Source organism: Molothrus aeneus, unplaced genomic scaffold, assembly GCF_037042795.1.
Source record: "Molothrus aeneus isolate 106 unplaced genomic scaffold, BPBGC_Maene_1.0 scaffold_30, whole genome shotgun sequence".
NCBI classification, from domain to species: Eukaryota; Metazoa; Chordata; class Aves; order Passeriformes; family Icteridae; genus Molothrus; species Molothrus aeneus.
The window spans coordinates 1070075-1086938 of NW_027098964.1; the positions used below are offsets into that span (position 1 = coordinate 1070075).

The window sequence follows — 16864 nt, forward strand, 5'->3', positions numbered from 1 at the left end:
TCCTCCTCATCTCCCTCCTCTTCCTCCCCTCTCCCTCCTCCTTTTTTTAAGCCTTCATCGCCCTCCTCCTCCTCCTCCTCTTCCTCCCAGCCTTCCTCGCTCCTCCTCTTCCTCCTCCTCTTCCTCCATTTCCCAGCCTTCTTCTCCCTCCTCCTCCTCCTCCTCCTCCTCTTCCTCCCCCCATCTCCGTCCTCCTCCTCCTCCCTTTCCCAGCCTTCATCTCCCTCCTCCTCCTCCTCCTCTTCCCTCCCGGCCTTCCTCGCTCCTCCTCCTCCTCCATTTCCCAGCTTTCTTCTCCCTCCTCTTCCTCCCTCTTCCTCCTCCTCCTCCCTTTCCCAGCCTTCCTCGCTCCTCCTCCTCCTCCTCCTCCTCCTCCCCCTTCCCCTCCCCGTCCCTCTCCTCCTCCTCCTCCTCCATTTCCCAGCCTTCCTCCTCCTCCTCCTCCTCCTCCTCACCCCCGGCTCCTTCCCCGCGGATTCTCCGCCCCGAATTCCCGAATTTCTCCCCCTCCCCTCCCCCCCCTTTCCCCTTTTCTCCATTTTTTTGGGGTTTTTTTTTTGGGATTTTCCCTCCCCCTCCCCCCTCCCCTCCCTCCCATCCTTTTTACGATCCCGCTTTTTATTTTTTTTCCCCCATTTCTCCATTTTTTTCCCCTCTTTTTTCCCATTTTTCCCTCCCGATTTTTCCTCCTCCTCATCCCGATTTTTCCCCATTTTATCCCGATTTTTGCCCATTTTATCCCGATTTTTTCCCATTTTTCCACCCTTTTACCGCCGAGTTTTTTCCATTCCCCCCCCCCAAAAAAATCCCGATTTTTTCCCGATTTTTCCCTTTTTTTCCCACCCTCATCCCGATTTTCCCATTTTTCCCCTCCCTCATCCCGATTTTTTACCATTTTTTCCCCTATTTTTTCCCGATTTTCCCGGTTTTTTCCACGATTTTTCCAATTTTTCCCGATTTTTTCCCGGTTTATTCCCATTTGATCCCGATTTTCCCCCATTTTCGCCCCTCCTAATCCCGATTTTTTTCTTTTTTTTCCCCGATTTTTTTCCATTTAATCCCGATTTTTTTCTCCTCCTCATCCCGATTTTTTCCCATTTTATTCCGACTTTTCCCCATTTTTTCCCGGTTTTTTTCCCCCCTTCTCATCCCGATTTTTCCTCACTTTTATCCGGATTTTTTTTTCCTTTTTTCCCGATTTTTCTCCATTTTTTCCTCTCCTCATCCCGATTTTTTTCCCGATTTTTCCCGGTTTTTCCCCCTTTTTTTCTTTCCCTCATCCCATCCATTCACTCCCTGCATTTCTCCATTTTTTCCCCGTTTTTTTCCCCTCCTCATCCCATTAATTCCCCCCATTAATTCCCTTTCCCCATCCCAATAATTCCCCATCCCCCCCTCATTTTATTCCTCATTTTTCTCTCTTATTTTCCCTATTTCTCCCCATTTTTCCTCATTTTTCCCCCGATTTTCTCCTTAATTTTCCCCCATTATCTCCTTCCATTTTTCCTCATTTTTCCCTCTAATTTTCCCCTAATTTTCCTCATTTTCTCCTTCATTTTCCCCCCTTTTTTCCTCATATTTTCCCCCCATTTTCTCCTTCGTTTTCCCCTCATTTTTACCCCATTTTTCCTTCATTTCCCCCCAATTTCTCCTTCATTTTTCCCTCTTTTATTTCCCCATTTCCCCCCCCTCATTTTCCCTCATTCCCCCCTAAATTTTTTCCCCCTTTTCCCCATTTTTTTTCCCCCCATTTCTCCCCAAAATCCCCGAAAAATCCCAAACCCCCCTCAAACCCCCCTCTCCCCTCCCCTTCCCCTCCCCCTTCTGACATCACCGCTCCCCTCCCCCAACCCTTCCAAAAACCCCACCAAAAAAAAAACCCCAAAAATCCCCCCTAAAAACCCCCCAAAAAAACCCTAAAAAACCCCAAATTTCCCCCGAAAACCCCAAACCCCCCTCTCCCTCTCCCTTCCCCCAACCCTCCCAAAAACCCCACAAAAAAACCCCAAATTTCCCTCGAAAACCCCAAATTTCCCCCCGAAAACCCCAAACCCCCTCAAACCCCCCTCTCCCCTCCCCCAACCCCTTCCAAAACCCCCCCCCAAAAAAACCCCCAAACCCCCCTAAAAAACCCCCTAAAAACCCCCAAAACCCCCTAAAAACCCCAAAAAAACCCCAAAAACCCCAAATTTCCCCCGAAAACCCCAAACCCCCCTCACCCTCTCGCCTCCCCCAACCCTTCCAAAACCCCCCAAAAACCCCAAATTTCCCTCGAAAACCCCAAACCCCCCTCAAACCCCCTCTCCCCTCCCCCAACCCTTCCAAAAACCCCCCCAAAAAACCCCAAAACCCCCTAAAAAAACCCCCTAAAAACCCCCAAAAAAACCCCAAAAACCCCAAAATTTCCCCCGAAAACCCCAAACCCCTCTCACCCTCTCCCCTCCCCCAACCCTCCCAAAAACCCCACAAAATAACCCCAAAAAACCCCAAATTTCCCTCGAAAACCCCAAATTTCCCTCAAAAACCCCAAACCCCCCTCAAACCCCCCTCTCCCTCTCGCCTCCCCCAACCCTTCCAAAACCCCCCCAAAAAAAACCCCAAATTTCCCCCGAAAACCCCAAACCCCCCTCAAACCCCCCTTTCCCTTCCCCCAACCCTCCCAAAAAAACCCACAAAAAAACCCCAAATTTCCCTCGAAAACCCCAAATTTCCCTCAGGAAACCCAAACCCCCCTCAAACCCCCTCTCCCCTCCCCCAACCCTTCCAAAACCCCCCCAAAAAAACCCCAAATTTCCTCGAAAACCCCAAACCCCCTCAAACCCCCCTCTCCCCTCCCCCAACCCCCCCTAAAAACCCACAAAAACCCCCAAACCCCCCCCAAAAAAAACCCAAAAAACCCCCAAAAACCCCAAATTTCCCCCAAAAAACCCCCAAATTTCCGCCATGCCCCTCCCGCTGTGAGCCCCGAGCATGGCCCCGAAGGCGGCGGCCGCCCCGTGGCTCCGCGTGGCCCTTTTGGGGTCACTCTTGGGGTCGCTGGGGGCGCAGGGAGGAAATCCGTCCACGTGGGGGCGCTGTTCCCGATGTCCGGCGGGTGGCCGGGCGGGCAGGCGTGCCTGCCGGCCGTCAGGATGGCCCTGGAGGACATCAACGAGCGCCGCGACATCCTGCCCGACTACGAGCTGCGCCTCATCCACTACGACAGCAAGGTCAGAGGAGTTGGGGCGAAATTTGGGGGTTTTGGGAAAAAAAAAACGGGGTTTTAGGGTCAAAATTTGCGTTTTTCGGGGTCAAAAGTTGGGGATTTGGGGTCAGAAGTTTGGGTTGGAGAACATCAATGAGGGATGGGACGTCCTGCCCGACTACGAGCTGCGCCTCATCCACTACGACAGCAAGGTCAGAAAATTTGGGGCGAAAAAGTGGGATTTTGGGAAAAAAACCCGGGATTTTAGGGTCAAAAGTTGGGGTTTTATGGTGAAAAGTTGGGGTTGTTGGGTCAAGATTTGGGGTTGTGGGGTCAAGATTTGGGGTCAGAAGTTTGGGGTTGGACAACATCAACGAGCACCACTCGTCCACTACGGCAGCAAGGTCAGAAAATTTGGGGCGAAAAAGTGGAGTTTTGGGAAAAAAAAACCGGGGTTTTAGGGTCAAAAATTGCGTTTTTCGGGGTCAAAAATCGGAGATTTTGGGTGAGGAGCAAGGGTTGGAGAACATCAACGAGCGCCGCTCATCCACTACGGCAGCAAGGTCAGAAAATTTGGGGCGAAATTTGGGGGTTTTGGGAAAAAAAAACCGGGGTTTTAGGGTCAAAAGTTGGAGTTTTAGGGTCAGAAGTTGGGGATTTATAGTGAAAATTTGAGGTTGTGGCGGTCAAGATTTGGGGTCAAAAGTTGGGGTTGGAGAACATCAACGAGCGCCGTTCGTCCACTACGGCAGCAAGGTCAGGAAATTCGGGGCGAAATTTGGGGGTTTTGGGAAAAAATTTGGGGGTTTAGGGTCAAAATTTGGGGTTTTATAGTGAAAAGTTGGGGTTGTAGGGTCAAGATTTGGGGTTGGAGGGTCAAGATTTGGGGTCAAAAGTTGGGGTTGGAGAACATCAACAAGCGCCGTTCGTCCACTACGACAGCAAGGTCAGGAAATTCGGGGCGAAATTTGGGGGTTTTGGGAAAAAAACCCGGGGTTTTAGGGTCAAAAATTGCGTTTTTCGGGGTCAAAAATCGGAGATTTTGGGTGAGGAGCAAGGGTTGGAGAACATCAACGAGCGCCGCTCATCCACTACGGCAGCAAGGTCAGAAAATTTGGGGCGAAAAAGTGGAGTTTTGGGAAAAAAAAAACGGGGTTTTAGGGTCAAAGTTTGGGGTTTTGGGGTCAAAAGTTGGGGTTTTATAGTGAAAATTTGGGGTTGTGGGGGTCAAGATTTGGGGTCAGAAGTTTGGGGTTGGAGAACATCAACGAGCGCCGCTCATCTGCCACAGCAAGGTGAGGGATTTGGGGTCCAAATTTGGGATTTTGGGTTAAAATTTGGGATTTTGGGATCTGGGTCAAAAATCGTAGTTCTGGGTGAAAACGCGGAAGTTTTGGGTCAAGATTTGGGATTTTGGGGTCAGAAGTTTGGGGTTGGAGGACATCAACGAGCGCCGCGACATCCTGCCCGACTACGAGCTGCGCCTCATCCACTACGACAGCAAGGTCAGGAAATTCGGGGCGAAATTTGGGAGTTTTGGGAAAAAAAACGGGGTTTTAGGGTCAAAATTTGGGGTTTTGTGGTCAAATTTTGAGGTTGTGGGGGTCAAGATTTGGGGTCAGAAGTTTGGGGTTGGAGAACATCAACGAGCGCCGCTCATCCACTACGGCAGCAAGGTCAGAAAATTTGGGGTGAAAAAGCAGAGTTTTGGGAAAAAAAACCCGGGGTTTTAGGGTCAAAATTTGGGGTTTTATGGTCAAAATTTGGGGTTTGAGGTCAAAAGTTGGGGTTGGAGAACATCAACGAGCGCCACTCATCCACTACAACAGCTAAGGCGAAAGGTGAGGGATTTTGGGTCAGAAAATTGGGGTTTTGGGTTAAAATTTGGGATTTTGGGATTTGGGTCAAAAATTGTAGTTTTGGGTGAAAACGCGGAGGTTTTGGGTCAAGATTTGGGATTTTGGGGTCAGAAGTTGGGGTTGGAGGACATCAATGAAGGATGGGACGTCCTGCCCGACTACGAGCTGCGCCTCATCCACTACGACAGCAAGGTCAGGAAATTCGGGGCGAAATTTGGGGGTTTTGGGAAAAAAACCCGGGGTTTTAGGGTCAAAATTTGGGGTTTTAGGGTGAAAATTTGGGGTTTTATGGTCAAGATTTGAGATTGTGGGGTCAAGATTTGGGGTCAAAAGTTGGGGTTGGAGAACATCAACGAGCGCCGCTCATCCGCCACGGCAGCAAGGGGAAAGGTGAGGGATTTTGGGTCAAAAAATTGGGGTTTTGGGTCAAAATTTGGGGTTTTGGGGTTTTGGGCCAAAAATCGGCGATTTCGGGTCAAGATTTGGGGATTTGGGGTCAGAAGTTTGGGGTTGGAGAACATCAACGAGCGCCGCTCATCCGCCACAGCAAGCTGAGGGATTTGGGGTCCAAATTTGGGGTTTTGGGTCAAAATTTGGGATTTTGGGGTTTCGGGCCAAAAATCCCCAAATCCCAAAGTAGTTTTGGGTCAAAAATCGGCGATTTCGGGTCAAGATTTGGGGATTTGGGGTCAAGATTTGGGGTTTGGGTTGGAGAACATCAACGAAGGATGGGGCGTCCTCATCCACTACGACAGCAAGGTGAGGAGATTTTGGGGCGAAAAAATGAAGTTTTGGGTCAAAAATTGGGATTTTTGGAGTTAGAATTTGGGGTTTTGGGGTTTTGGGGTCAAGATTTGGGGTTTTGGGGTCGAAAGTTGGGGTTGGAGAACATCAACGAGCGAGGCGAGGAGATTTGGGGTGAAAAACGGAAATTTGGGGTGAAAAAACGGAAATTTGGGGTGAAAAAACAGAAATTTGGGGTGAAAAAACAGAAATTTGGGGTGAAAAAATGGAAATTTGGGGTGAAAAATGGGGGTTTTGGGGTCAAGATTTGGGGTTTTGGGGTTTTGGGGTCAGGAAGTTGGGATTTGGGGTCGGAAATTGGGGTCTGGGGACGTCCTGGCCGAATGTGGGGTCACCGGGATGGGGTTGGGGTGGGTGAAATTTGGGATTTGGGTGAATTTTGGGATTTGGGATTTGGGGTGAGTTTTGGGGTCACCGGGATGAGATTGGGGTCAGGTTTGGGATTTGGGGTTTGGGGATTTGGGTCAGTTTTGGGACACCAGGATGGGATTGGGGTGAGTTTGGGATTTGGGGTTTGGGTGAGTTTTGGGATTTGGGATTTGGGGTTATTGGGATGGGTTTGGGGTCAGGTTTGGGATTTGGGATTTGGTTGAATTTTGGGATTTGGGGTTTGGGGTGAATTTTGGGGTCAGTTTTGGGGTTATCAGGATGGGATTGGGGTCAGGTTTGGGATTTGGGGTTTGGGATTTGGGTCAGGTTTGGGGTCACCAGGATTGGTTTGGGGTCAGGTTTGGGATTTGGGTTTGGGGTGAATTTTGGGGTCAGTTTTGGGGACACCAGGATGGGATTGGGGGTCAGGTTTGGGATTTGGGATTGGGGTGAGTTTTGGGGTCAGATTTGGGGTTATTGGGATGGGATTGGGGTCAGGTTTGGGATTTGGGATTGGGGTGAGTTTGGGGTTGGGGTGAATTTTGGGGTCGGTTTTGGGGTTATTGGGATGGGTTTGGGGTCAGGTTTGGGATTTGGGATTGGGGTGAGTTTTGGGTTTGGGGTGAATTTTGGGGTCGGTTTTGGGGTCACCGGGATGGGTTTGGGTCAGGTTTGGATTTGGGATTTGGGATTCGGGATTTGGGATTGGGGTCAGGTTTGGGATCAGTTTGGGGTCACCGGGACCGGATTGTAGGGCAGCAGGTCAGGAATGGGATCGGGATTTAGGGCAGGGATTTGGGACTGGGGCCGGCATTTGTGGCCCCAAAATCTCAATTTTCCCCCAAAAATCCCAATATTTTTCTCCCCAAAAATCCCAACTTTTTCCCCCCAAAACCCCAAATTTCCCCCCAAAAATCCCAAATTTTTTCCCCCAAAAATCCCAAATTTCCCCCCCCCAAAATTCCCAATTTCCCCCCAAAAATCCCAAATTTTTCCCCCGAAAAATCCCAAATTTCCCCCCAAAAATTCCCAAATTTTCCCCCCAAAAATCCCAAATTTTTCCCCCCAAAAACCCCAACTTTTTCTCCCCAAAAATCCCAAATTTTCCCCCAAATTTTCCCCTCCAAAATTCCCAATTTCCCCCGATTTTATCCCAAATTTTCGTCCGTCCCAAACCCCCCTAAAATCCCCCCCCTTTCCCAACCCAGCGCCGTTGCCATGGCAACCCCGGGGATGCTGCTGAGCGTCTCCATGGCAACCCCGGGGATGCTGCTGGGCGTTGCCATGGCAACGGCTCCCGGCTCCTTTTCCGGACTTTTCCGTGCCCTGAATAATTCATGGAATTTTTCCTTTGGAATGGGGGAAAAATGGGAAAAGCGGGGGAGGGGGTCCCGAATTTTTTGGGGGGGAAAAAGGGGAAAATTGGGATTTTTTAGGGGGGTGAAAATTGGGAATTTTTGGGGTGAAAATTGGGAGTTTTGGGATAAAAAATGGGATTTTTTTTGGATAAAAAATGGGATTTTTGGGAGTTATAAATGGGATTTTTTTGGATAAAAATTATGAATTTTTTGGGGTTGAAAATGGGATTTTTTGGGGTTGAAAATGGGATTTTGGGGGGATTTTTTGGATAAAAAATGGGATTTTTTTGGATAAAAAATATGAAGTTTTTGGGTTGAAAATGGGATTTTTGGGGGATTTTTTGGATAAAAAATGGGATTTTTTTGGATGAAAAATGGGATTTTTGGGGTTTTTTTTTTAATAAAAATGGGATTTTTAGGGGTTTTTTGGGGGTGAAATTGAGATTTTTGGGGGATTTTTTGGATAAAAAATTGGATCTTTAGGGGTTTTTTTGGGGGGTGTAATTGGGATTTTTGGGGTGAAAATGGGAATTTTTTTGATAAATATTGGATTTTTTGGGGTAGGAATTGGATTTTTTTGGGGTGAATTGGGGTGAAATGGGAAATTTTTGGGTGAAAATTGGGATTTTTGAGGATTTTTGGATAAAAAATGGGATTTTTTGGGGCCATTTTTGGTAAATTTGGGGAATTTTAAAGCCATTTTTTTAAAAGCCATTTTTGGCAATTTTTTGGAGCCATTTTTGGGGTAAATTTAGGGAATTTTGGGGCTATTTTGGGGCCATTTTTGGAGCCATTTTTGGGGTAAATTTTGGGAATTTTGGGGCCAGTTTGGGCTATTTTGGAGCATTTTTGGGGTAAATTTCGGGAATTTTGGGGCCATTTTTGGGCCATTTTGGGGCCATTTTTGAAGCCATTTTTGGGGTAAATTTAGGGAATTTTGGGGCCATTTTGGGGTAAATTTAGGGAATTTTGGGGATGTTTTTGGGGAGGAATTTTGGGGGTTTTGGGGCCATTTTGGGGTAAATTTTGGGGTTTTATTCCTGGAACTGGTGGTTACTGGTTGAACTGGGATTGTCCCCAATTGTCCCCGATTGTCCCCAATTGTCCCCTCAGTGTGACCCTGGTCCCTCCTGGAGCCATCTTGGATTTTTGGCGTTCTTGGGGCGTTTTTGGGGTTTTGGGGCCATTTTGGATGGTTTTTTTGGGGAATTTTGGGGTTTTTCTCCCTGGAACTGGTGGTTACTGGTTGAACTTGGGATTGTCCCCAATTGCTCCCTCAGTGTGACCCCGGCCAGGCCACCAAACTCTCATGGTCCCTCCTGGAGCCATCTTGGATTTTTGGTCCAAACTTGAATTTTTGGGTTTTTGGGGCCATTTTGGGGCAATTTTGGGGATTTTGGGGCTGGAACTGGTCTGGAACTGGTCTGGAACTGGTGGTTACTGTTGAACTGGGATTGTCACCAATTGTCCCCTCAGTGTGACCCTGGTCCCTCCTGGAGCCATCTTGGATTTTTGGGTCCAACCTTGAAGTTTTGGGTTTTTTGGGGCCATTTTGGGGCCGTTTGGGTGCAGATTTTGGGGGTTTTTTTCCCTGGAACTGGTGGTTACTGGTTGAACTGGGATTGTCCCCGATTGTCCCCGATTGTCTCCTCAATGTCCTTGAATTGGTGGCTCCATCCTTGGATTTTTTGGGGTTTTGGTGCCATTTTTGGGCATTTTTTTGGGGCCGTTTGGGTGCAGATTTTGGGGTTTTTTTTCCCTGGAACTGGTGGTTACTGGTTGAACTGGGATTGTCCCCGATTGTCCCCTCAGTGTGACCCCGGCCTGGCCACCAAACTCTCATGGTCCCACCTGGAGCCATCTTGGGATTTTGGCATTCTTGGGGCGTTTTCTGGGTTTTTTGGGGCCATTTTGGGGCCGTTTGGGTGCAAATTTTGGGTTTTTTTCCCTGGAACTGGTGGTTACTGGTTGAACTGGGATTGTCCCCAATTGTCCCCAATTGTCCCCTCAGTGTGACCCTGGTCCCTCCTGGAGCCATCTTGGATTTTGGCCTTCTTGGGGCGTTTTCTGGGGTTTTTGGGGCCATTTTGGGGCCGTTTGGGTGCAAATTTTGGGGGTTTTTCCCTGGAACTGGTGGTTACTGGTTGAACTGGGATTGTCCCCGATTGTCCCCAATTGTCCCCAACTGTCCCCTCAGTGTGACCCTGGTCCCTCCTGGAGCCATCTTGGATTTTTGGGTCCAACCTTGAATTTTTGGGTTTTTTGGGCCATTTTGGGGCCGTTTGGGTGCAGATTTTGGGGTTTTTTTCCCTGGAACTGGTGGTTACTGGTTGAACTGGGATTGTCCCCGATTGTCCCCGATTGTCCCCTCAGTGTGACCCCGGCCAGGCCACCAAGCTCCTCTACGAGCTGCTCTACAACCTCCCGTTCAAGATCATCCTCATGCCCGGCTGCTCCAGCGTCTCCACCCTGGTGGCCGAGGCCGCCCGCATCTGGAACGTCACCGTGGTGAGGAATTTGGGGAAAAATCGGGAATTTTTGGGAAAAAATGGGGAATTTTGGGGAAAAATCGGCAGTTTTTGGGGATTGTTGCGGTGTGGGAATTTTTGGGGATTTTTTGGGATTTTTTTTTCTGTGCGTTTTTGGGGATTTTTTGTGAATTTTTGGGGTTTTTTTTTTATTTTTAAATTTTTTTAATCCAATTTTTTTTCCTTTTTTTCCAATTTTTAGGGGGGGGAATATTTTTGGGGAATTTTTGATTTTTATTTTATTTTTAATTTTTTTTTCCAAAATTTTTTCTTTTTTTTTCCAAATTTGTTAAAATATTTTGGGATTTGAGTTAAATTTTTTTTGAGAATATTTTTGGTGAATTTTGGGGTTTTATTTTATTTTTAAAATTTTTATTTCAAATTTTTTCCTTTTTTTTTTTTTCAATTTTTTTTTAATATTTTGGGATTCGTGTTAAATTTTTGGGGGGGGAATATTTTTGGGGATTTTTTGTGTTTTATTTTATTTTTAAAATTTTTTTCAAAATTTTTTCTTTTTTTTCAAATTTTAAAAAATATTTTAGTATTTGTGTTAAAATTTTGGGGGGAATATTTTTGGGGAATTTTTGGTTTTATTTTATTTTTAAAAATTTTTTTCAAAACTTTTTCCTTTTTTTTCCGAATTTTTTAAATATTTTCAGATTTGTGTTAAATTTTTGGGGGGGAATTTTTGGTTTTTATTTAATTTTTAAATTTTTTTTTCAAAATTTTTTCCTTTTTTTTCAAATTTTTAAAAATATTTTGGGATTTGTGTTAAATTTTTTTGGAGAATATTTTTGGGGATTTTTTTGGAATTTTTGGGGGAAATTTTGGTGATTTTTTAGGTGAATTTTTGGGATTTTTGGGGGTTTTTTTTTTCAAAATTTTTTTTCAATTTTTAAAAAATATTTTGAGATTTTTTCTTTTAACTTTTGGGGGATTTTTTGGGGAAGTTTTGAGATTTTTAAGGGTTTTTTTTTAAATTTTTCCAATTTTTAAAAATATTTTGGGATTTTTTTTTGGTGTTGGAATTTTTGGGAATTTTCTGGATTTTGGGGCGATTTTTTGGTGAATATTCTGGAAATTTTTTTTTTAGTTTTTCAGGATTTTTGAGGGATTTTTAAAAGAATTTTTGGAGATTTTTGGGGGCATTTATTTGGTGGGGATTTTTTTGGGGCATTTTCTGGATTATTTTGGATTTTAAATTTCTCTTGTGAATATTCTGGATTTTTGGGGATTTTCAGGACTTTTTGGGGGATTTTTGGGGGGTTTTTCTTTGGATTTTTTACCCAATTTTTGGGGTTTTTTAAAAGATTTTTTTGGGGCCTTTTTTTCCAATTTTGGGGGGGGATTTTCTGGATTTTGGGGCTTTTATTTTGGATTTTTAAAAGAAATTTTTGGAGGGGGGGGAATTTTTGGGGATTCTTAAAACCTTTTTTCAATTTTAAAAAATTTTTTGTAATATTTTGAGGATTTGGGGGAAAATCTGGAAAATGATTTTTTACCGATTTTTCAAAAATTTAAATAACGTTTCCTTGAATTTTTTTTTTTGTTCAATAAAATAAAAACTTTTGCACCATTTATGGATCTTTTGGGAATTTTTGGGGGGGAATTTTTGGGATTTTGGGGGGTCCCTCCCGTCACTCCCATTCCCAAAATTCCCACCTTGTTCTTCCCGGTTGTTCCCAGATTTTTCCTGTCACTCCCATTCCCAAAATTCCCAAAATTCCCAAAATTCCCCTTCCCTTTTCCCCCATTCCCATATTTCCCATAATTCCCAAATCCCCACAATTTCCCCAATTCCCATTCCCAAAAATTCCCAAAATTTCAATTCCCACAATTCCCCTTCCCGAATCCCAAAATCCCCAAACTCCCCAAAATCCCCAATTCCCAAAATTCCTTTTCCCCATACCCAAAATCCCACAATTCCCATAATTCCCAAACCCCCCAAATTTCCACAAGCCCCAAATCCCCAAAATTCTCAAGTTCCCATTCCCAAAATTCCCAAATTCCCACAATTTCCATCCCAAAATCCCCAAAATTCCACAATCCCCAAAATCCCCAAATCCTCACAATTCCCATATTTCCCATAATTCCCAAATCCCCAAATTCCTAAAATTCCCACAATCCCCAAATCCCCAAAATCCTGAAATTCTCGTTCCCAAAATTTCCCATAATTCCCACAATTCCCACATTCCCAAAACTCCCATCCCTAAAATTCCCACAATTCCCAAAATTCTGCCTCCCATTCCCACCATTCCCATTCCCACATTTCCCAAAATTCCCACCCAAAATTCCCACAATTCCCCTTCCCAAAATACCAAAAATTCCCCAAATTCCCACAATCCCCAAAATCCCAAATCCCAAAAATTCCCAAAATCCCCACAATTCCCATCCCCAAATTCCTACAATCCCAAAATCTCCCCAAATTCCTATTCCCATCTCCATTCCCAACCTCCCAAATTCCCAAAATTCCAATTCCCAAATCCCCCAAAATCCCACCAAAAATAATAATAATAAAAAAATTAAAAATAAAAAAAAATCCCCAAAAATTCCCCCCCAAAATTTGGAATTTTTGGGCATTCCCAGCTCTCCAACCCCCGGCGCTTCCCGACGTTTTTGCGGACCCACCATAAGCCCAAAATTCCCAAAATTCCAACGATTCCCATCTGCCAAAATTCCCAAAATTCCAATTCTCAAAAAAATCCCCCAAATCCCTGGAAAAGTCCAAAAAAATCCCAAATAAATCCCATAAAAATTCAAAAAAAAATCCAAAAAAAAATCCTCAAAAAATGTCTAAAAAATCCCAGAAAAAAAAATCTACAAAAATGACAAAAAAATCCCCCAAAAATCTCAAAAAAATCTCCAAAATTCCAAACCGCAAATCCCCAAAATTCCAAACCCCAAAAATCCCAAATAATGCCAAAAAAAATCCCCAAAAATCCAAAAAAACCCGTAAGTAAAAAAAATTCCCCAAAAGTTCACAAAAAAAAATCTGCAAAAAATCCCCCAAAAAAATCCACAAAAATTCCCTCAAAAAATTCCAAAAACATTCACAAAAAGTCCCAAAAAATCCCCCAAAAAATCTGCAAAAAAATCCCAAAAAAGTCCCAAAATTCCAATCCGCAAAATCCCCAAAATTCCAATTTCCCAAATCCGCAAAAATCCCAAATAATGCCAAAAAATTCCCAAAACAACCTCCAAAAAATCACAAAAATAATCCCAAAAAAACTCCAAAGAAATCACCAAGAATCCCAAAAAAAACCCTCCAAAAAATCACCAAAAATCTCCCCAAAAAACCTCCAAAAATCACCAAAAAAATCTCCAAAAAATCACCAAAAATCCCCAAAAAACCCTCCAAAAATCACAAAAAAATGACAAAAAACCACCCAAAAATCCCCAAAAATCCCAAAAAAATCCCCCAAAATGCCTCCAAAAAATCACCAAAAATCCCAAAAAAACCCCTCCAAAAAATCACAAAATAAAAACTAAAAAATCACCAAAATTCCCCAAAAAAATTGAAAAAAATCACCAAAAATCCCCAAAAAAATCTCAAAAAATCCCCAAAAAAACCTCCAAAACGTCCCCAAAAATACCGCCAAAAATCACAAAAAAATCCAAAAGAAATACCCAAAAAATCACAAAAAACCCCAAAAAACCCTCCAAAAATCACTGAAAATCCTCAAAAAACCCACCAAAAATCACAAAAAAAATTTTAAAAAACCTCCAAAAAATCACCAAAAATCCCAAAAAACCCTCCAAAAATCACAAAAAAATTCCAAAAAAACTGCAAAAAAAATCACAAAAAATCCGCCAAAAAAATCCACCAAAAATCCCCCCAAAAAAGCAAAAAAAAACTCCCAAAAAAACCTCCAAAAAATTCCCAAAAAAACCTCCAAAAAATTCCCAAAAACCCTCCAAAAAAATCCCCAAAAATCCCCGAAAAAAACCTCCAAAAAAATCACAAAAAATCCCCCAAAATCCCCCCAAAAACCTCCAAAAAATCCCCAAAAAAATCCTCAAAAAATCACACGAAAATCCAAAAAAAATTCCAAAAAAAATCCCCAAAAACCCTCCAAAAATCCCCAAAACCCCTCCAAAAAAATCCCCAAAAAATCCCCAAAAAACCTCCAAAATCCCCAAAAAGCCTCCAAAAAATCCTCAAAAAAACCTCCAAAAAATCCCCAAAAACCCTCAAAAAGATCACCAAAAAATCCCCAAAAAACCTCCAAAAAATCACCAAAAATCCTCCAAAAGATCACCAAAAATCCCAAAAAAACCTCCAAAAAATCCTCAAAAAATTCCCAAAAAATCCCCAAAAACCCTCCAAAAATCCCCAAAAACCCTCCAAAAAAATCCCCAAAAAATCCCCAAAAAATCCCCAAAAAACCTCCAAAAAATCCCCAAAAATCCTCAAAAAAACCCTCCAAAAAATCCCCAAAAAACCTCCAAAAAATCCTCAAAAAATCCCCGAAAAAAACCTCCAAAAAATCACAAAAAAATCCCCCAAAATCCCCAAAAAACCTCCAAAAAAATCCCCAAAAACCATCAAAAAAATCCCCGAAAACCCTCCAAAAATCCCCAAAAACCCTCCAAAAAAATCCCCAAAAAGTCCCCCAAAAACCTCCAAAAAATCACCAAAAATCCTCAAAAAATTCCCAAAAAATCCCCAAAAAACCTCCAAAAAATCCCCAAAAACCCTCCAAAAAATCCCCAAAAAATCCCCAAAAAATCCTCAAAAAATTCCCAAAAAAATCCCCAAAAAACCTCCAAAAAATCCCCAAAAACCCTCCAAAAAAATCCCCAAAAAATCCCCAAAAAATCCTCAAAAAATTCCCAAAAAATCCCCAAAAACCCTCCAAAAATCCCCAAAAACCCTCCAAAAAAATCCCCAAAAAGTCCCCCAAAAACCTCCAAAAAATCACCAAAAATCCTCAAAAAATTCCCAAAAAATCCCCAAAAAACCTCCAAAAAATCCCCAAAAACCCTCCAAAAAATCCCCAAAAAATCCCCAAAAAATCCTCAAAAAATTCCCAAAAAATCCCCAAAAAACCTCCAAAAAATCACCAAAAATCCTCCAAAAATCCCCAAAAAATCACCAAAAATCCTCAAAAAGATCACCAAAAATCCCCAAAAACCCTCCAAAAAATCCTCAAAAAATTCCCAAAAAATCCCCAAAAACCCTCAAAAACCCTCCAAAAAAATCCCCAAAAAATCCCCAACAAAAACCTCCAAAAAATCACCAAAAAATCCCCAAAAAACCTCCAAAAAATCACCAAAAATCCTCAAAAAGATCACCAAAAATCCCAAAAAACCCTCCAAAAAATCACCAAAAAATCACCAAAAAATCCCCAAAAACCCTCCAAAAAATAAAATAAAAAAACAACCAAAAAACAAAACCCCCCCCCCCCAAAAAACTTGGAATTTTTTTTCGCGATTTCCGCGAAACCTTTTGGGAATTTTTGCTGAAATCGCCGAACCCCCCCCCCCCAAATTCGGCCTTTCTGGTGCCTCCCCCCAGCTGTCGTACGGCTCCAGCTCCCCGGCGCTCTCCAACCGCCAGCGCTTCCCGACGTTCTTCCGCACGCACCCCTCGGCCACGCTGCACAACCCCACGCGCGTGCAGCTCTTCAAGAAGTGGGGCTGGACCAAGATCGCCACCATCCAGCAGACCGAGGAGGTCTTCACCTCGGTAGGAACCCCAAAAAACGCCACCGGGCCCCGAAACCGGCCCGGGCTCCGAGACCTTCCTGGAATTTCAACGTGGGTTTGGTGACCCCAAAATTCTTCTTGGGTTTCTCTTTGGTGGCCCCAAAATCCTCCTTGGGTTCCTTCATGATGGCCCCAAAATCCTCTTTGAGATCCTCCTTGGTGGCCCCAAAATCCTCCTCAGGTTCCTCCTTGGTGACCCCAAAATTTCCTCCTTGGGTTCCTTCATGGTGACCCCAAAATTCTTCTTGGTGGCCCCAAAATCCTCCTTGGGTTTCTCTTTGGTGGCCCCAAAATCCTCCTTGAGTTCCTTCATGGTGACCCCAAAATTCTTCTTGGTGGCCCGAAAATCCTCCTTGGTTCCTCCTTGGAGGCCCCAAAATCCTCCTTGGGTTTCTCTTTGGTGCCCCCAAAATCCTCCTCAGGTTTCTTCTTGATGGCCCCAAAATCCTCCTTGGTTCCTTCATGGTGGCCCCAAAATTTCCACCTTGGTGGCCCCAAAATCCTCCTTGAGTTCCTTCATGGTGACCCCAAAATTCTTCTTGGTAGCCCCAAAATCCTCCTTGGGTTTCTCTTTGGTGGCCCCAAAATTCTTCTTGGTAGCCCCAAAATCCTCTTTGGATTCCTTCTTGATGGCCCCAAAATCCTCCTTGGGTTCCTCCTTGGTGGCCCCAAAATTCTTCTTGGTGGCCCCAAAATCCTCCTCGGGTTCCTCCTTGGTGGCCCCAAAATAATCTTTGATGTCCCCAACCCCATTTCTGATGTCCCCAGCCCCATTTCTGGTGTCCCCAACCCCTCTCAGATGTCCCCAACCCCATTTCTGATGTCCCCAACCCCTCTCAGATGTCCCCAACCCCATTTCTGATGTCCCCACGTCCCCACCAGACCCTGGATGACCTCGACCGGCGGGTGAAGGAGGCCGGGCTGGAGATCACCTTCCGCCAGAGCTTCTTCTCCGACCCCTCCGCGTCCGTCAAGAACCTCAAGGTGAGACCTCTCCACCTCCACCCACCCCGGGGTCCAACCCCACCCCTGGGACCACCCCGAGGTCCAACC

The 16864-nt window shown here is 44.3% G+C and overlaps 1 protein-coding gene across 1 annotated transcript in view; it reads left to right on the plus strand.

Annotated features, from left to right (window-relative positions):
- The first annotated feature begins 3052 nt into the window (after positions 1 to 3052).
- GABBR1 (gamma-aminobutyric acid type B receptor subunit 1) overlaps positions 3053 to 16864 on the plus strand; it is a 33406-nt gene continuing 19594 nt past the window's right edge. The window contains exons 1-4 of the mRNA XM_066570779.1: positions 3053 to 3209; positions 9948 to 10082; positions 15621 to 15791; positions 16694 to 16795. Coding sequence (XP_066426876.1) covers positions 3084 to 3209; positions 9948 to 10082; positions 15621 to 15791; positions 16694 to 16795 — 534 coding nt within the window. The 5' untranslated portion in view covers positions 3053 to 3083. The remainder of the gene's footprint in view (positions 3210 to 9947; positions 10083 to 15620; positions 15792 to 16693; positions 16796 to 16864) is intronic.